The 21,336-nt window shown below is 41.5% G+C and overlaps 1 protein-coding gene across 3 annotated transcripts in view; it reads right to left on the reverse strand.

Moving 5' to 3' along the window:
* Positions 1-3,013: 3,013 nt before the first annotated feature.
* Mitf (transcription factor Mitf) overlaps positions 3,014-21,336 on the reverse strand; it is an 86,471-nt gene continuing 68,148 nt past the window's right edge. For 2 of the 3 annotated variants that reach the window (XM_043425807.1, XM_043425806.1), the window contains exons 4-7: positions 18,615-18,804; positions 12,947-13,022; positions 9,573-9,858; positions 3,014-8,328 (exon numbers count right to left, since the gene is read on the reverse strand). In XM_043425807.1, coding sequence (XP_043281742.1) covers positions 8,092-8,328; positions 9,573-9,858; positions 12,947-13,022; positions 18,615-18,804 — 789 coding nt within the window. In that variant the 3' untranslated portion in view covers positions 3,014-8,091. Of the gene's footprint in view, positions 8,332-9,572; positions 9,859-12,946; positions 13,023-18,614; positions 18,805-21,336 lie in introns of all 3 variants that reach the window. The other variant, XM_043425805.1, reaches the window with a different exon arrangement.

Here is a 21,336-nt window from a genome sequence, read left to right on the forward strand (position 1 = left end):
GAGCGATAAGATACAATAGACAAATAAAAGATGGAGGCGGAGGGCGGAGGGGCTGAGAGAGAGAGAGAGAGAGAGAGTAAAAAAACGGAAGCTTTCCACGAAGACTGTTACTTTTTTCAACGTTTTCTCTGGGGATGAAAATTTGTTAAGATTGTAAGACCTTTTTTTTTTATTCTGTCGTTGATTTATATTTGTGTTAATTTATAAATAATAATCAATGTTTCAATTACAATAGGAGAAAAAGTATATTTCGTTTTCAGATTTTTTTTTTTTTTTTTTTACAATTGATATAATGTAATAAAACGGATACTCATCTTTTTGTGTGTATTCGATGATGGAATAGAAGGTAGAATGAGAAATCGCCTTATTGAATAATTGGGAGTTCGGAAAATCGACGACGAGGCGATTTTTCGTACCTGAGATTACGTTTATTGACGATGAGTATACGTTCTTTCGGTGAGAGGTTATCAACGACTGTCTCTAAATTTTCGGAGATCATTTCTCCTTCCCGTTTCATGTTTCTCCCTCCATATCGTACTGACTGAGAATCCGTCATAATATTAATATTCAAAATCACACCGTTACAAGATTTCGAAGTTATTAATAGAATTCGTCAAATTAAGGCAGTTCGTGTACGAAACGATTTTCTTAAGAAAGTCTGAAATTTACACAGAGTTTAAATGGATAGACGACTGACACGCGTATCAAATTTTAAAGAGTTCGCCGTATCGGTTATTGAGATAAACGTGTGTTTAAATATGAAGACAAATACACAGGGTTTTAAGGACTATGCGTAAAAAATCGTTTGCCTTTCCATATAAGGAATGAACGCTTCTTACGAAGTTTATGAAAAACGTTCACAATAACAGTGAAGTATGTAATGAAGGTCTGGAAAAAAATTCGAGACGATTGTCCTACTAGTAATGCAGATATATTGTTGCGTTTTAATGGTTGAACGAAATTGGTAACGAGCACTCGCATAACCTCACATTTGCTTATTTCGGCATTTTGTTTCTTCTTGGCTTGGCCATTCCTGTCATAGCCTTCTGTCTTTTTATTGACACTTTTTTCTTGATCCATTTCCCTTCGTGTTTCCCCTTTGCGCTCTCTAAAGCGATTTTTTACATAAAAAACTACGGTGTATTTTAGCCAGTGATGGATCCCCGTTTAATTAACCCTCTCGGACCGTATGTTGCTTCTCCGCAACACGCGCTTCCAGGCCCAATAAAACTGCATCGGTCAGTAAGGTCGGGATTCTAACTGCCTATTTCCATCAAGTAAGGTTAGATTACACCTTAGATACTCCTAAACCAAGAGATAAACTGCTTTAACTCATCGAAATATCAATATGAAGTCGGCGTTTCATGTTGAGTTGGCGTTGTGTGAAAAGGTGCTTTAGTTATCGCAAAAGAAAAGTGGGTATACATTTTTTTTTCGTACTCCAAACGTTATTTCCTTTCAAAGGGAAGCTAATATGATGTATTTAAGGTATTCGGTGCTAGATTCATTCGTAAATGTTCCTGATTTTGCTCCCCAAGGACCTGGTGCTGCGCGCAGGGAACATTCAAAAATTCATATTTCCCAACAAAAAAACCGAAATGTCACAATGGATTTGGAAACTAGAAAGTATTTTGAGATAAAATTATGAAGGGAATCATTTTCCGTCAACGCGAAATAGGTCTCGGTCTGAGAGGGTTAATGGCTTTTAATTTCATTGACCAAAAAATAAGTTGGAAAAATTTATTTACAATTTTGAATTGATAACTCTGACATTAATTTAAAAATCGACCCAATTTCGACACCCATAAAATAAGATCCTACAGGCATGATCCACCTTAATTATTTTAATTTTCAGTGATTATTTATCCTGAAACTTTTTATGCTACTTTAAATAGAAATAACGAAAAAGTGGATTAAAATTGGAACCTTCTCGACTCGAATCGTTGGTTATTAAAATTTATTAATCACAAGCTAAATATTTGGTTTTCATGTTCTCTCGCAGTAAAGAAAAAGTATAACAACAAGCATTTTTTGGTCGAAACTTGTTACATAGCTATACAACGGATTGGTGATGCAGGGTAAATGGAAAGTGTGCGGCCATATAGTCGAACGTGACCGTGGTTAGCCATGACCAAAGCCAAAACCATGGACGGAGGCTCGCGACGGGCCGAACTCGCCCGGGAAAGCCATTTCGGTCCGACGATACGGCAAATTGCATTTCCTTCCCTCGTGATCGCTCGTTACCGTTGAAAGAAGGGATTATGGTAAAAAGCAGGCGCATACTCCGAGGGAAAAGCGAAAAAGGAGAATTTTCGAGAGGGAGAGAGAAAGACCCGGCGAAAAAGAAAGGGGAGGCGGGGAAGGTTCGTGGGAATGGAAAAGTAGAGCGACTGCGTTATGTGTAGGCTGGAAGCTCGAGCACAACGGAACGCTCCTCGCACTGAAAAAGAGGTCATGATGCACGTGCTCCTCGAAAAGAAATTATGTTCCATATCATTCCACTTAGAGTCGGCCCAGACCTCCTTAATACGCTTAAAATTTATTGCAAATTAGCATACCCATGAAATTGAATATCGGGACTAAACTCTTTAGATTTTCATTTTAACGTTTACGGAAGATTGAATGAAAAATAAAAATGTCGATTTTGTAGAATTGCTCGCACATTCTGGAAGAGAATTTTTAAAAAAGATTGAAAAATATCAAATTCGTTCAATGTTTCTGCGATTAATGTACAAAAAATATCAAAAATTGTGTACCTTTGATGTACTTTTTCTGAAAGTGGAAATTTTTTGAAAAAAATCCTCTCAAAAATCCTAAATTCTGAATAACTCTAAATAAACATTTCAAAATTTACAAGTTCAAATTTCAATGAATAGCGATTCACAACAAAAGTTATCTCCATTGATTTCTTCAGATTCCCAAGCGCCACGAAAGCGAATTGTATGCATTAAGTATAAGCTATAAGAAAGGAAGGGGAAATGGGCTGGTGAGAAAAATGAACAGACTCTCAATGTATCTTGTTTCGGTAACGATATTTCTTGTTTCTCTTTTCCTTTCTTCTCTTTTCCTCCTCTCCAACGTTTTGTTGCGCTGCGCATGAAATCAATATTTTCTTTCAAAGACTCCTTAACTATTCTTTTACTATCGCAATAGCAGTAAACGATACCATAACGCAAGTGGCGAAATTTCGCCTGGAAATACGCATCATCGTTTGAGCCATTTACCGCCCTCGAGAACAGTGCGCTGAAGCTCTCGGTTGCTCTCGCATTCTTGCATCGTAAGGCACGTTTTGCTTAGTCATTATCTGTACAATCTCCAAACTTGAAAAATAAATCAACTTTGTGGTAACAATTTTAGTCGTAAAATATATAAACTATGTATTTGTATTTGTCTATACTTAATGAAATAAATCTTTGCATTATTGAAAATCGATACAATTACACAACGAATAACGCACGATCAACAAATTATTGTAACGCCTTAAAAACTATCGTATTCCTTGCTCTCTTCTTCGCATTTTATTTCGTAATACAGAATATTTTCTCCCGTTCATATATAAACTATACAAACTTTAACGTCTCCTTGGCTAATCGCGAGCCGACATTGCTCCACCTTTTTCCTGCTATTTCCGGGGCTCGCCTTCGATCCCATTCAATTCTCTGCAACTCCACATTTTATCTCGTTCGCACGTAGTATTTATTCGTGAGAAACTCTCGAGGCGAATCAGCACCGTACGAATAAAACAATTATTCGCAATATTATTTCAACTAACAATTCCTCCAAACTGGTTTTCATATATCGCATCGACGAAAAATCATGATGAAATATGAGAAAATTCATCGTCCTTTGTATCGTTTCATCTCGATGGAGGATTTCAATTTAACGAATCATTTATTTCCATCAAATATGCGACGCTCCAATATTGAATCCGTTAATTATTCGCGCGAGATCGGAGAGCGAATTGAAATATAGCTTCATCCTCAAAATATATAAATGTCTGAAAACAGACGAACATTCGATTGGTAAAATTGCACGATAATTTATCAAAAAATAAATCTCGTTTATTCATGACGATTTTTCGTTGACGCGATCCCCCGGGTAGTTGTTCTAATCGAAAAATAAAACTAAATAAAAATAGGCACAAATCGTGATTGAATTTTCGTCGACGTTCACTCGGTTGAGCTACCTGAGTGTAAAATACTTAAAAAATATGTTTTTTCCCCTACACTAAGCGTCGTATGTATAAATTTTTTACAATCCCTCGCGGGTTTCGTTTTAGTGCGCGTGCCATTTGTTCTCGTCAAGCTGGTTGCGCCGCGAATTTTCATTCGAGTATCAAAACTTAATATTCTGAACATCAAAATTCGTATTTCACTACGGAAAGAGTAAATTCGAAAAGAAGAAAAGAAATAAACGGTTTTGAGCATCGTTTCGATTTTGCTCTATAAAAAGGGGTGTGCGATTGAAAAATATTTCGCGCTCAGATTCCAGGAGCGCGAGGAAAAACATTTATAAAAAAGAATCGCATTCCTTTCGTAGAATTTCCGTGTAGGATCCTGGAATTATTGACTTTGCGTTGCTTCGTTTGTTTATTTTTCTAGTCTCTCCAAATTGCGAATAATTCACGTCAAATCGACTGTTTGCATTCACTGGATTTCCACAGTGTTCGGTATTCGTTTGTTCGTGTGCGTGTGTGTGTGTGTGTGGCTCCACTGTGTGGGAGTGTGGCAAATACGAGAGATGCTCGCGGAATTGGATTATCGTGCGAGTTAATGTATGACGTCGTTTGGCTTCCACGGCCGTAAACGTTTTTTTAAATATATAGCTCATGCACTTGGGCCAAGTAGGAGCTCAACTCGGGGAGAAAAAAAAAGAGAAATAACAGCCGAGAGAAAGAGAAAGAATGCACGAGAGTTGGTGCAAGAGAGACTGGAAAAAACAAAACGAAATAAGAAAAGAAAAAAATTAAAATAAAATAAAACAACTGCCGACGAGGTTAGCATGGAAACGCGTAATCGGCCTCGTTCCACGAGTCACTAACCGACGCGTACGCATCGAAGGCACGCGTGTAAATTATTAATTTAAATTACACTCGTAGAGTCCCCTTTTCTCTCTCTCTCTCTCAGCCGCCTTCTCTTTGTTTTCTCTCCTCATGCTTCACTCCATTGCATTGGACGACAAATAAGTATTCCATCGACGAGGGAGAGCGAGAGAGAGAGAGAGAGAGAAAAATAAACGTTCTTCGCTCATTGCACTCGTCGTTCCTCAAACGAGTCGTATTAATCGTAACGTTTGTCGCTCATCGAAGCAAACGCATTTACTCACACACGTACACTTGAAACGAGTGAGCATCTTTCTCTCTCTCTCTCTGTCTCTCTCTCTCTCTCTCTCTCTCTCTCTCTCTCGAATGTCTGTGAAAATGATTTTCTAACATTGTTATTAAGACTCGAGGTCATCCCGATGAGGATTCTCATCTCGATGAACATTCTCGACCAAACTTGCCACATATTCGTACCCGGATGGGGTCATTTTCGCTCTGAATCATTCGGCTTTTTCTACGAATTACTTTTTCTTCTCTTATCCAGTTTTACTTTCATTTTAGTCCAGAGAATAGATTTTTATGAGGCAAATTCGATCATGAAAATCTACAACGAATTACACTTTTGCTATTGATTGTTCCGATGAACCTGCCATTTCTTCAAGGCCGAATTTCAATGAGCAGAACTTCTGACTCCACCAATTGCTACAAATACAAATCTTCTCTTTTTTACTGTCCTCTTGTGCTGGAAAATTTTCTCTGCTCGGGACAAATCCAGGCACTGTGATAACATTTAGTACTTTCGAAACTCGCTGAATTTATTGCTAGCTGTGTCGTATTAAATTGTACGTGATATCCGTGTTTTAGAGATCAGAATACGTCTGTGTTCTGCAACGTGACAGTATTTGCGGAGGATTTGGAGCAGTTACATATCAGGCATTATAAGTCCAAAGAACTCAGAGTTCGAGCAACTTCGATCAATCCAATTTTTTTACTGCATTTTCATTCGTGGAAAGCTCCATTCGTATATTTTTTTTTTGGAGTCTCACGAAAATGATGATCGGAAAAAGAATTCATGCTGGAGGAAAGCATTGGAATAATGAAGTGAGACAAAATTTGGACACTTTTGTCCTGCAGCTTAGAGCAAAAGGCAAATCGCACTTTCGAGTACGTTGAAACTTTTGAAAATTTGGTAATATCCGTAGCAAAATACTGCAAAGTATTGCCTCGGAATCTCGATGTAAAGTTACCCTCGAAAGTACAGCGAATAGTGCAACGGGAGTAAGAAAAAATAGCAAAAGAATGAGAAGAATCGAAGTAGCTCTGGCCAGAGGATGTTTGAGTTGAAGCGAAATGGCACATATTTTGTTTAGACCGGAGTGACGATAACAAAGAGGCATTAAACTCGCGATACATTAGCTTTCTGGTTTTATTGTCGAAGAGAAAATGTTCACATTCGGTTGAATTGCCGGCGTTATGATCCGGAGACATGCAGGTACCGTAGGCGTGTATAAATATTGTCATAAATCGTCGGGAGGCTTGGGGCTCGAGGAAGAATCATAGTTAGCGGTACGAGTGTTCTAGTTAATATTTACATGACGCGTACCAGATGGTTTTCCTCGGGAGGCAATAAAGAGTACGATCAGCCCGACGATAGCAGGGGTGCAGGGCTTCGAAGAGAGTTGACCAATTTTCCACGAGATGTTTTTTCATGCCATCCAATTTTGGGTCCAATTGGCTCGGGTCTGATTCGAGTGTTGTTAGCGCGACCAGCGCGCAAAGAGCTGCGAGGAAGATGGTCCGGAATGTGCCTGGAGCAGGGCCGGGAGGGATCGACGAAACTTGTGGTTGAAAGAAAAGTAAAAGAGAAGAAAACATGTAGTGATTCTCCTCAGACGAGATGATCGAGCCCACGAGTCTCTTGAAGAGTCCGAGTGTTCGTGTTTGTCCGGTTGTTTTTCCTGCTCACTTCGAGAGGTCGATCCGACGTCTGGACGAATCCCGGGAGAGGGCGAAGGGAGAAAGGGGCACGAGGAAATTTCCGCCGGTGTGTACCGGACATGAGCGGCGGGGACGCCCCGACGAGTGGCTCGTACTCAATGGAAAATATCGTCGAAGGAAAGAGATCAGAAGTTGTTTTTTTCGCATGAGAAGGGCGTTGAAGAGTATCTCTCGATGGGAGAAGTCCAATCACCGAGAATGTACGGTCAGACCACTCCCTTACCACCCACGTGTACCCTTGAAGGTACTCGGTCATCTGCGAGCGTAGTGAACACTCGATTCTGTAGAGTTCGTTCACGAGTGCCTCTTGACGTCCGATATCTTCGGGAGCATATATCCCCGATCCAATTCTCCGTCAGACGCTTCTCCATCGACGGGGCGCGCAAGTATTCCCAGGGAAGCCTAACTCGTTCTCCGTCGTGGTATGACAACGCCTACGGAACGGGTATGAGCACGCGATTGGAAGCTCTCCCCCAATAAGTCGTGCAGGAGTAGAATCTCGACGTCGTTCCGATTAAATTATAATCATATATCGACAATCACTTAAATCCGTCAGGGATAACGATCCTCCGTATAATCACGAGCGACGAAATGCTTCGCTTCGAACTTCTTGACTCTCCAACTTTGTGTACTTAACTATTTGGTATAATTAGGATTGAATTTTGCAAGCTCGAGTATTCTGGCTATCAGGTGTGTCCGGCGGAATCGAACCTCGTATAATGGCAAGTTGATTTACCGGAAAATTGCCACTGCGACATCGACAGCTTCCTCCCTCTTCTCTCGTCGTGAGCATCCAGCCCCGGCCCTCCACCGTCCACCAATCACCCTCGCGACCCTTTTCCTTTTCAGGTCGCTTCTCCGACGCGCGTCCATCTTGGCCCACATCTTCATCGGTCGCCGGTCCTCATTTAACAACTCGAGTTTAAAGTACCGCTTGGTCGTGACGATTTATCAATGGATCCAGGGAAAGGGACGGTTCAGGAGCGGGGGAACACAAAGGACGCGTGAAATGTTCCTCCTCGCGGTTCGCAGAAAGGAGGGAACGCTCGTGGCTACGCGACTATGTCCATGTCAGAGGTGGAAGAATTGGACGTGGTGAGGGCTAAACTACCGAGGGTATCCTCGTCAGGCAAGGGATGATGACAAGCCGGAGCCGGTGGGCTCAACGGCGGTAGGTGTGGAGACGACAGCATCGGATCACCGCCATGTACCGGACCACCAGCGTCGTCCTCCATCAGATCCTCGAACTGGGCCATGCTCAGTGCTTCCTCGGTTACCACATCCGGCATCTGCTGAAACAGCCACTAGTTCAGTCAAAAGGTCTGTTCAACGTGGGATTCGAAGGAGCAGGAATGCAGGGAGGAAATTAAAGGAATGACGAACGGAGGGAGCGGATCGAACGAGTCGTTTGCTCGATCCGTGTCAGGGAAGGTTGAACGCGATGGCACAGTAATGACCCAACACACATGTACCACAGATTGCTTTGGGAAAGCATAGTTAAAGGAGTCAAATTTCAGCGGGAATAAATTGGAGAAAATCCTATCCGGGCTACGAAGCTTTATGACTTTTCCTCCGACAGTGAGGGCCAATCTCGACTCGTCTTCCCGTCTCCGCTCAAATAGAATTTAAGTTTGGAGAAACTCGGTAAGTTATCACGCGTGGTGTACTTTTCCAAAAGACCGGAAACTGGCGTACCGCGTTACTCTGAGAGGAAGAGAGAAACGGGCTAAAAGAATCGGAGCAATCAACGGGGGAGATAAAGAGTAAAGAAAAGTGCTCGGACTGATTCCACTTGATATTTCGTCGAGGATACACTTTTTTATTCCATTCGAGATATTTTCAGTTCGTTTTTTTGATTCTTTCGAGCAAACGGTTTATCTGCGGTCTTGAAATAATGTGCTACAAGCTTGAGAAAGAGATTACGGGGTAGAATAATGAAAAAAGTGTCGTCGCGAGTGTATTCGTTCTCCGTGCGCCTTCCAAGTCTCTCTCGACTGGTTTCCTCTTCGCTCTTCATTGTTTTTCCTACACACGAGATATATCTTTCGGTATAAATATATTTTTCATTAGCCAGTGAATCCTCGAAACAAGAGAGTCCTTATATCTTTGCACAAATTTATTGTAATCACCGCGAGGAAAGAGCCCAGTCGTGTTACAGGAAGTGCAAACAAAACCCCGAGGACACTGAGGCTGAAAGAGGGCGAAGCCCAAAGAGACTTTTATCTCCAACGATTATTTTCAACGTTACGATCTCGACTTCGTGGTTGACAGAAAACAGAGAAGTTTACAACCGCTGAACAACTTCAAGTAGGAGTCTGAAAGGGGCTTGGAAAAGCTTCCCTGTTTACGCGACCATCACCAGCTTTTTTTCCACAATTGTAAGTTTTATTGGTTCTTCGTTGTTGCCCAGCTGGAACTGTACCATCGGTAAGGGAAACTCTGGAGGATCGTGGTTGCAAGCTTCTGTACTTTTGCTCATTTCGATTCGATCGATAATTAATACCAAACGTTTTCATTATAATTCATAACTCACGTTGATTTTCCGTCGATCGTGTTTACTTCTGGGAAAAGAATTAACGACACCGACAGACGTTGAGGCCCAGTTGAAATCCGTTATTGGAAGACCATGATTTTTGGCTTGCAGCTCGAGTTCCTGGACGCGCAGCAACAGTCTACGGTTCTGGTGCTCGAGATGTTTGTTCCTTGATTCGCTCTGCTTCATCCTCGTTATCTCATTCTTCAGTAACTTTATGTATTCCACTGAGGACTTTAATATCGTACCTTTGTTCGGTCTGACGTCCCTCACGATCTCGTAATATCTGTGACGAGAAAAACATCCTAAAGTTACTACATGACGAAACAAACGTTACGGCCTCAAGTTGATTTTTAAAAACTAACTTTTGCATTGACAATCTTGGAATATCTTTGCAGAATCAAATATAAAACTTCGGTGGAATGGAACACGTGCTCTTTATGTGACTTTATGCTCTGTTTACGTTCGAGCAGACTCGAATTTATGATTGTTTTTTCATTCGTATCAAGAGTTATGGAAAAGTATGTAAAAGTTAGGAAAAGATAAAATTCAGGGTACTCGCGAATGTTTTTTTTTTGTTTGGTTATCTATTTTTTTTTTTTCGTTTCGCATCGATTATAATCGGTAGAATTTCAAGGACTGAGTTAACGGAGTTTAATTTTGTGAGAAACTCGTGAAATGTTGTTTGTCCTGCCTTTAGTTTCAAGGCTTCTGGCATGGCAGGGAATCGGAGAAGCTTGTGCCGTTGGAACTTTGGTATGCTAAGAAAAGGTCGAGCAAATATAATTTGAGCGGTTCTTTGAACAAGATTTGCAAATGTCATAGGAGAAGTTGCGTCGCAGTTCGATTCTCTTGGTTTTTATGTGACTCGACCCTCTTCAACGTATGATCAGATTCCCCGAGAAGATTCCTCGTCGCTTTTTACACGTTCGAGATCCACGAGAGCCCTGACGCTCTCGCGATAGAGGTGACGAGTGTAAAGCCTATTACGAGGAGCATTCGTCATCTCAAGCCCTCGAGGATCACGAGAGATTCTTTCCGTGAATATTCTCATCGGTGAAAAGCTATCGCCAATCCCTATCGCAGTTGAACCTTCGACGAAAAAATTCTCGGGAAACCTGCGCCTTTGAATTCTCTTTTATTTGTCTTTTCTCGAATTTCATACTGTTCGAGAGCTGTGGTAATAAAAAATTGGTAGAAATTTCTGAGATTTGTTTACGTCAGGATGGAATAAAAAGAAAATTCTTTAAACGCGAAGAATACATGGAAATATTTTTCCTTGTTTTTGATGCTGAAACGAGATTGGTACTTGACAAAAACTCTACAAAAATCTCAAACACCATAAATTTCTACTTTCATTTATTTTATATTTTTGAAGCTTTATATTTCTCGACAAAAGTTTTTTAACATATGCAGAGTGAGTTCTTTTCCAACCAGGAAGTTCACAAAGCTTCTCGAAAATGGAAATAAAAGTTTTTGTTTTAATGAACTGGGGTGAGAGGTCGGAAATATTTTATTTTTTCATTATCCTCGCCAACTTCAGAACCAATGTAACGAGGATAGAAGCACGAGAAGCAGAAAAGAGGGATTACGAATGCTGACCTGACGACTTTTCTTAGTGAACGTGAAAAAACATGAACATTCGATAGAAAAGAAAATCGATGAAAAGATAATTGATGCCTAAAGCTATCGGAATAAAAATTTCCATTTCATAAAACCAACAGGACTCGGTTCTTAATCCATTGAGACAAATATGTTCTCCGAGAACTTATTTTTTTTGTTTTCGCTTTATTTTTGTAATCCACTTTGTGAAAATCAACATTCGATAGTAATTTTTTGACATTCATTGCCAGAATTGGCCAAAAGTAATGATCAAATCGCAAGAATCCGGATCGAAACTTTCCAAGGACTCTGACTTCGCCTTTCCGTCTTTTTTTCATAATGTTCGAATGAAGAAACGTCTGAATAAACTTTCGTCGAGAGTGAGCACATTCGTTGACAGCCCGATCAACAAAATGTACAGGTTTTTTCAGAATCTGAGACCGAACGCGTGGGGAATGTTGAACAGGACTTTTGGGAGCCTCGGTACACATCGGAAGAGAAGAGGCAGAGGTCGAAAGCTCTATGTATTAGAAGGACAGAGTATGGGACGTTCGCCACGAAGCGGTTTTTAAGCCTCCAGTGAGAGACACTGACTAATGGATTGCTACGCAGATTGATAAATGGTCGATCAACGAGGGTACCAGGCCACACGCCGGTGGCCAACGACGACGACGACGTCGACGTCTTTCCTTCCCGTGACGAGAACCGATCCCGCATCTGTCTGTCCGAGCTCGTTAGTAAAACTCCAGAGATCGAGAGCTTCCAGTTCCCTGCTACGAAATATCGACCATCCGCGTGAAAAATCGACACTTTCCACACATTTTTTTCATTCTTTTTTTCTTCATTGCTCTGTTTATCATTTTTCATTAAAAAGATTCGTGTAGTTTTTCGAATCCAGCTCAATAGAGAAGCCTTTCAATGAGGGCGAAAAAAAAATTGGGTTTTTTGAATTTTTAATATTTCCGTAGTTTTTCTCAGTTTTTGAAGAAAAAAAAAAAAAAAAACATTTGCTGCGTGTCGTTCACTTCGCCGAAGAAATTTTTAATCATCGAACATCTTCTTACAGCCAATACAAAAGAAACTCTCATGACCACTCAAGCTTTTCCCATTTTTCCAAGCATCAGATCATCGACACTCGTTCGCTAAATAATCTCTTGACAGACTCAACTAATGGCCTGTGCTTCATCCTGGTGAGTCACGCAAAACAATCGATAAAAGCTTCTCGAAATTCAGCTATAAAAACATCCCAACTGCTATGATAGAAAAATCAACTAAAATCAATCAACTATGCAAAATCGAGAATACAAAAAAAAATGTATTTTTTTATTAACCCTTCCTCGAAAATTGTGGAGTAGCTGTACTATTTGTCTGCCTCTAACAGCCTTTTAGTTGATTTTTTTTTTTCAAAAAATGCATCACGAAAATCGAGAAATAACGAAATATCACTGGGAAAAAAACTCCAAAAATTACGTAAAACGAGAAAAGCAATTTTCCGAAAAAAATCGATTCTTTACATATTTAAAATTTTCACCACTCTTATTTCTCTTCAAGAACGAGGGGAAATTGGCGAAGGGCATTTAAACCTCTTTTTCGACCCCGAGTCACCGTTTTTTTCGGTAAACTCAAGCTTTTGGAGTGTTCCTTAAAAAGTGAGTTTCAAAAGGATCAAAATACAGCTCCATTTGATTTTTAATTCCGATACGAAAACAAATTCAAACCGCTTCAAGGACGACTTTGCTTAATAACAAAAGAACAAAAGTATGAATACTCACGGGTCATTGGTTTTCGGTAGCAGTGTCCCGAGCTCTTTGATTCTGTCGTTAATGTTGAATCTCCTTCTTCTCTCGACTGTGAAAAAATCAATGAAAAAATAATAATTAGAAATTTTTCGCGTTCGATTTCGCCGTTGCTCCCTCGCCTCGAAGCACACAATACAAAAGTAAACTCGAAGGCTTTTCAAGACCATTGAATCTCGAAAGAAAAACTCCACACACACACACACACAAGTCTAAATTATTTCTACGAAACTAGCAGTCATTAAAATCCTATTAATTTTTATTTCCCTCTTCATTAATTGTCGTGCGACAATAAAAAAGTTGGGTGTGAATTACGATACTTCTTTTTTCTTCTTTTTCCTTTTTCTTATCTCATTTTATCTTCACTAAATCTTATCGCAGAGGCAGCCTTTGGTACGCAGTCGAACGTATTAATTTATTACTTCGAGGAAGTGAGGAAGACAATTATTTAGTGAGCGAAAAAAGTCGCATTTTTCTCGTCACTGTAATAATTATTATTTCAAAACGAGAAAGAGCGAGAGAGCGAACGAACACAAGAGATAGAGAGAGAGACAAAAGGCCGAGGCTGTAGAACTGAGGCCCATTTGTCAGTTTGCTGTTTCCTCTCGTTATCAGTGGCAAACACGCGAGGCAAACGTGTGCGAGGACTCGCTCGTCGTTGCCGAGAAACCGGCGTAAGGACGTCCGAGAAATCGCTCGACCACTTATACAATGTATTCTCCATCGAAGCACAAATACGGATGTTAATGGATTACACATTTGTATCATAATGACTGTCATATTTACAGTAATAAGGAATAAGGAATATCGATATTGGTAACGGCGACAGCGTTGTTCCGGCTGGAATCACGACTGCGTTTTAACATAAAAGGCGTTCGGAATCGTACGGCTGAATGACTCTGTTCTCAACATCGAGTTAACTTAAGCGAACAACACATTTTCACATTGTCAGATCAAAGAATCTCAGTTTTAATGATTTTTATAGAAAACGGCTGTGTTCCAGAGGCCGTTTTCGAAACCGCGATAATTTTACTTCGATACAGTTCAATGCTGCTTCATTAAACATTTCGGTGAAAATGAATTAAGAAATAAAACGAGAGGCTCGCCCAACGTATTTTCCACAAGGGAACAGTGCGCAAGAATTGTGCGCTCTCACGGTAATCCCCCGATGCGGTGAACGATGCTAAAGTCGCTGATAAATAACTTCGCACATCTCGAGTTATTAATTCGCCCCGGAATTTCGGGTCGAAAAATATTTCTCAGTAAAAATTGTTATCCGTCATGCGTACACGTTCAATGAAGCTGGTACGAACAAGCGTATAAATAAAGTGGCGAACGCCTTCAGGCTTGCCAAGGACTCGCTTATTTATCGGCATTCAAGTATTAATATTTATTGTTGTCCGATCGATCTTCGATATCTCGGCAAATATCTTTCGGAGGCTACATAAAAACCGTCGTACAGTTATAAAAAGAGTTTTTTTATACTTATTTCATTGAGCGCTGCATTGATAATGATTCGTCCGGACTGAAATAGTGGGAAATGAAAATTCAATTATTCCATCTCGTTTCGCTTTCAATTATCGAAATTTTTTCGATGGTCGCTGGCATTATTCGGGGGAGTTCGAGCTAAAGACGTGTAACAACGTTCGTCACTTGCAAAGAGTCGAGAAAACTTGATTAAAATTTCGATAAAATCGATATTCCGGTTTTGGAATTAGGAATCGAGGCGATGAGAAAATTAGCTTGGTCGATCATACGCCAAATTTAGAAAATAATGAAGCGAAATTGATCGGGATGTGCGGCTGGCTTGATTTCAGATGAAATCGCGTTCACAAATCGCTTCGAATATGTTGACGAGGGATCGGTATTAATGAACACACGCATTTCGAATGGAACATGATACAAGTGAGAAAGAGACGCGGGAACGTATGAAAACGAGAATTGGGAAGCTCGCGGGCGTGTGCTGAAATCAAGTGGACTGGAGAGACGAGGATATTGCGAACGTTTCTCGATTACGGAGCTCGCGTCGATGGATTAGCGTTCTCCAGACTTGATTAACGACGATATTAACGGGTTCCAATAATATTCAACATCGGACAAATCGTGCACGAAGAGAAACAGAAATTATGCGGGGGGTGGGGGGGAGGGGGGGGGGGGGAGAGAACATTATGAGATGATTGCAGTAGCGACGAACGTGTGTGGGAAGCGCACAGAGGAGTAGACCGATGGCTCAGCTCTTTTGGTGGCGGAATAGGGTATTTTACGCCATGTAAAAAAATACATAAAAATGCATGATTATGATAGAGATTTCGTAAAAAGTAAACGAAAAACGTAAATATTTATTCATAAAAATGCAATGTAAATGTTTATAATTCAATTTTAAAAATCGTCTTTTTTCATCTGTTTTTCAAATGTCTAAAACGCCATCCGCCATGTTGGATTCCAACGTGACGTCACTCCGATAGTAAACAATCTAGATTCTTATCGTGCGCTGTGTGTTATTTTGAAATTTTACAAGTTATTATAACTCATTATTTTCACAAATCTTGTTACTTGGCCTCTCACAATCGTATTATTTACTAACGGAGTGACGTCACAAACCGAAACAACACGGCGGCTAGCGTTTCCGCGCGAAAATTGAAAATCATAAATAAAAAATAGTTTTCAAGACGCAGTTTTCGGTCTTATAAAATTGAAATAAAAATTCTACTGGTTTATTACGATCTCAGGATTATTTAAAAACAGTTTTCAAGAAAAGGTGTAATGGCCTATTTTCAGAGAGCGAATAAGACACAGATATTAGATTTTGGGGATACCGAAAATTATGAAAGTTTGTACAAAAGTGGTGGAAAAAAGTCAAGGATCGATGTCAAGGCAACGAGAGCTCACCGATATCCTTAAGCATCGAGTTTTTTCTATTTTTTCCCTTGAATTTTGTGTCCCCTGGTTCGGCTGCCTTGGGATTTCGGTGGAGGGGGCAGTAAGAAAAGGAAGTTTAAGTGCACCTTCCGAGACTGCTTTCTACTCGGTTTATTTTGTCAAGAGAGGCAGGAAGAGAAAGAAAGAGAAAGAGGGAACGAGTCAAAACTCAGACTTCGACTTTTTCTCGATAACTTTGATTAAAGTAACGTAAAATGAAATTTGGAGCGAAGAGAGCAAAAGAGGAGGGCAATTGGGACTCGGAACGATTTGGGAACGGTCCGGATCCCCGAGCTTCCGATCCTCCCTCCGGCTCCTCTCCCTTTTTCTTTCGATGCTACAATGTCTATCGTTATAGGACTCGCCAGAGTAAATGTACTGGTAAAGTCTGGGAGAATCTCGAAAGGGAAGGCTCGAGCACGCCGGGCGCGCCCGAGGAAAAGTTCCTCCTGTGAAACTCCTCACGGAATCCAAGTTTCTCTCTTACAACGGGAAAACTCATCCCTCTCTTTCTCTCGCGAATCGAGTATAGCGAGAAGAAAAGGGAAAACTTGTTCCGATCCAGCTGATTAGATTGCGACGGTTAATTCGAAAGACGCGCGAGCGCTTTCGATCTTCTACCATTACCAAAAGAATGTTTATCCCTCCGACTACTCCTTTCTTCTCACTTTTTTCCCATTGTTTCGCGTTTTTTCTTCCATTATTGTTGAACAAAACCGAGACTGGGGAAGCGACCAAATCACAGGCTTTGATCACTGACTCAACTGCTAATGGATTCTGCTTCACTTTCCCACTTTTCTCGCAGCGATTATCGTCCACTCTGTTCATTCAATGCTCCATTTTACTTATCGATTATCACCGAATTTCACAACCTACATTCGTCGCAGAACCTTGCGAAGGATGCTCAGTCTCAGAGTGATGATTGCACGAGGGAGGCCACGAAAATCATCGGCGTGACGAAGCTCCCGAGTCCTCGACATTCGTCCCTGACCTCGGCGAGAAACCAAATATTTCGTCACGCCCCAACGACGCGAGCTTCTCAATCACTGTTTACTTTCAGCCCACAAGAGCACAATTTCTCTCCTAATTTCGTTGTCGTTTATCCCAGACGGTAACGCGTCCTTCGACAAGGAACAATGAATTTCAAAAATTTGAGTGCTCAAAATCATCGACGATCGACTGCAATCGGACGTTTGGACCGGAGAAACAAGCGTCACGGTTCAATGGGCAGTAAATAAAGTTGTGCAGCGTGGCGGTTAGAATGCGAGGCTTCCGCGAAAATGATTTTCAATCGAGCCTCAAACGTGAGACTGGCAAAGTATCTGGACTTGAGATTTGTGACGACAAACTTCGGTAAGACAGGCGAAGTATTTGATCTCGAAATTTGTGACGACAAACTTTGAAGGAGTGAGAGAAAATATTGAAAAGAAGAAGGAACGGTCAAGGAGAAATCTTTGGCGAAGGATTGAGTGACAGTAAAGAAAGTGTATCGTGCCATAGTCAGCCATTTCTGTATATAATTTCTCGATACATATATGTATATACGTGGGAGCAGTGGAAACTGGTGGTAAAAAAATGCAAAAAGGAAAAAAACACATCACGTACGATGGTGGGTCACGTGTAAAAGACGTGAGCTGGAATCGTTCTCGATATTCCTTTTTTTAGTTCCTTTTTTTTTCACTTCTTTCTCCGTCCATTCTGTATACGCCGAAAGTGATCTCTCTCGTCGTAGCGGGACCTGACCACGGCAATACCATTGGCAGGACTGTGTCCCGAGGTTTTGAAGAATCCCAATACCCAACCGCACCAATAAACATCGGGCGTGCCAGGTTTCCACGGAGGGAAGATTGCTTCGCGTAAAAAAGCTCACCTCGTTTTGCCAATGTATGGTGTTTGCTCTACTGTAAGAAACGATGCCCAGAATTGAGCTCGGGTCGAGCGTGTGCAACGAAAAAACCGACCAGATGCTTCGGCGAAATTACAATTTTATTTTGTCGCTCCTGGCGTCCATCCCCTATTTCATTCTAAACCGGCTCTCCTCGACCCTTTCACATCCTCGCTTTCGCTCTCCCATTGAGCTGCCAATCTTACCGGCTCGATTTCATTTTTTTTTTTTTCGTTTTTTTTTTTTACTATTTAGCACTGTCATTACCTTCCTCGATTTGCTATCTGAACAGTGTATATAGCTTGATTGAAAAATTATTCTTAAACTGTTTTTGTCAATCTCGAAATGTTTATCGCGAGCGGAAATATTGAAAAATTTAATAAATCGAAATCTTGAAATTTCTTCTTTCACACCGTTTTTTCTATAGTTGCGTAGAAATTCAAAAATGTTCGCAAGCTTGAAGTTTGAAAGTTTGTATGCAACCGACGGAGTTTGCCTGAAACTAAAGTTTCGACTCGGTTTCCTGATAAAACAATGATCCAAAAAATTTCCGCAAGTTTTAACGTTTGGATAGTATAACGGTACGTTGCCAACGAAACACCGGTTCGCGCGACGTTGAGCAACTTGAAAATGAGAAGCAGGTATGAAAAAAAACGCAAAAATTTGAGAACCGCGTTTTGACAGAGCTATAACATCAAATCAGCCTGCCATTCGCTTTAGTTTTAGTCTTTAAGTCCTTAAATTTATTTCTAGCAAATTTAAAGTGTTTTCTTATGGAAAAAATATGAATCGTGAAGTTACAAAAAACACTGTGATTCGGTGAAGATTTTTCATACTCACTCATATTGTGGTTGTCCTTTTTTTGTCTGTCCTTGGCGAGGGCGTGAATTTCAGCATCGGTAAGAAGAAGAGGTTCTGGTTTGATCTGCAGATCTGGAAGGCTGCTGAGACTGCCGGAGTGGCCTTCCTTGAGGCCGTCCCCGAGCGAGCCAGCTTCGAACGACAGGATATCGTCAAGCAGATCTTCCGCCTGCGGAAGATAATAAAAAGATGAAAAAGTTATTAAAAATTGCGGCGATAAAGAATGAGCTATTGGCTCAAAAAATACGATTTTAACCCGAAATTTTCAAACGATCTTTCCCTAGATTCGCACATATTTACTGGCACCGCGACCAGTGGGATTCAAACAATCTTCAAACACTGATAAAAAAAGTCACCTAATGCGGGCTGCCTTGAAGATTTTCAGGCCATTTTTCCCAAACTTTTCGTATCAGAGATCCAAGATTCCTCAAAGTATTCGCATAAAAATAATACGCCAATTGAATTTAAAAAATTATGCGCTTTCGCAGTCGCTCAAAAGGACGAACCTCCGAAAATTAGGAGCGCTGCGAGTCCTCCGCGTCGCGACGTAACATTTTTGCCGAAAGCACTGTCACCCTTGGCACGTTCTCGCGTCATTCAACGACAATATTAAGAGTATTTTGACGCCATTGAGTTGATGCGACTTAACATCGATTTATCAAGAATCTTACGAGCACCCTCTCCTCCCGCATTTACCATCTCGCTCAATATTTTCTCTCTTCTCCGTTCTCGAACCCTTGAACGACGAGTGTCTCGAACAAGCGTCTTGTCGAGAAGGAACACGGCGTCGTTAATAATTCCCTGAACGAGGGCGACGCCGACGTTAAATCACGGTTCGCCTTGAGCCACTCTGCGATCTCGACGAGCATGAGGAACTTATCTATACACGTATATACTCACATAAATGATAGCTATAGAAGATTTTGACTGCGGAGAAGAGCGCGCTGGTAGTGGATAGAAGGCGCACACAGCCCCGTTTCCAGAGGCGGTTAGTGCAAGAGCGTTAAGGGAGCTTGCGAGAGTATAACGGGAAGAGGGAGCTTGCACAATGCCTTCGGGACGGCTGCTGGCCGATTATTCACGGAAACTCTACTGGAGAGATATTTCTCTCTCCCTCGCTCTCTTTCCCTCTCGGTGCGTTCCTTCGGATCCTTCCGCTTCGTGCAGTTCGCGGATGATCAGGAGAATCTCCGGGAAGCGTTGCGCCGCCATCAGGAGCAGAGAAGCTGCGCCAACGCTGCTCGAGGGGGGAGCGGAGCTTCCCGACGTTTCGCCTTCCTCTTCCTGGCTCCCTCGCCTTGCCCCTCGCCTCCGGTGAATCCGAGATTTTCACTCGCACCGTGCGGAAAGAGCAAAACGAGAAGCGCGCTAAGAAGAACAGCCGCCGAGTCATTACTTCCGGATCATAGACGACCCGGGCTCCGAGCAGGCTCGCTTCGCTTCTCCCAGGCTTCCCGCAACCCTTGGAACAACCATTTTGAGAATTTTTCGAGTCCCCCACCGCGAGTGGGCTTACAGCAAACTCTTTCACATTAAAATAGCAATCGCGCTCTGACGAAACGATAGAACTTGCGTTATTCGTTTGAAAGGACGCTGATTGAAATTGTGGGATCCCACGCGAGGGAGTTAACATGCAAAAGGAAGCCACGATGTTAGGAGTAACAGCAGAGCAAGACCGATAAAAATGCTCTTGAGCTAAATAAAGATGTTGCGTGCCCGAATGCGAGAGACGTCGAGAAAAATGGAGCCCAGTCATCGTAAAATCAGCAAACGTCGCGCTTCGACCGCGTGTCGTAATACTCTGGCTGAAGGTAACATTTTTTTAGTGTCTGCTTAAAAAACCTTATTGAAAAAATGACAAGCTCGATCAATCAGATTAAAAGTTGTTCCGAGAAATAGCGAGGCTTGCTGGTTCTTGCGGAATGCTAGTTCGCCAGAGATGCAAACGCCGACTGCGTATTGTTCTCAAGCAATTCAGTCAATTTGTTTTTATACCAATACGGATGAGGATTTCACTTGAAAATCCAAGGATCGTCATGCGATCAACGAAAGTCAATGATTATTGAAAAATCATATGCCCGGAGGCTCTTAAGCAGATAATGGAATTCCTGCTCGAGTGGCGTGGAATTCCACGTGCACAGGGAATTTCCGAGATAAAGCGTCTCAATGACCCGCGGCGTTTGCCGCTACGTTAGTTATCGACGACTTCAATGAAAGAGGGCGAGAGAGAGAGAGAGAGACCGAGAACCGAGATTAACGAGGATATGAATCCATTCGAAATATTCCGCGACATGAATACGCGATCGTAATAATGACTCATAGCGTTTCAACGAGTTTACCAATCATTAAATCAGCCGTCGATGCGTTTTCACTTCATGGATTTCTAGTTCATGATCTTCAATTAAATCATTTTGGTAATTAAGCGGGAATAAAGTAAGCGCGTTATCGGCTCGAGGGCGCGCCGAATCGATTGTCGATGTTGCGTCAGTGATTTCCTCATTGAAAATTCGTGCGGCCACCTGAGTTCTCGTAAATACAAAAATTGTCATTCCAAACGTACATTTATAAACGGAGGAAAAAGATTCCGGAGATAGCGGCGCGGTGTGTCATTGAGAGTCTATGACACCGCGCGCGATGTCCTCGTTCACGTATTATCGCGAACGAAAATGTCGCGAGGTTTAATACACGGTGAAACGCGGTA

This window comes from Venturia canescens, chromosome 8 (assembly GCF_019457755.1).
Source record: "Venturia canescens isolate UGA chromosome 8, ASM1945775v1, whole genome shotgun sequence".
NCBI lineage: Eukaryota > Metazoa > Arthropoda > Insecta > Hymenoptera > Ichneumonidae > Venturia > Venturia canescens.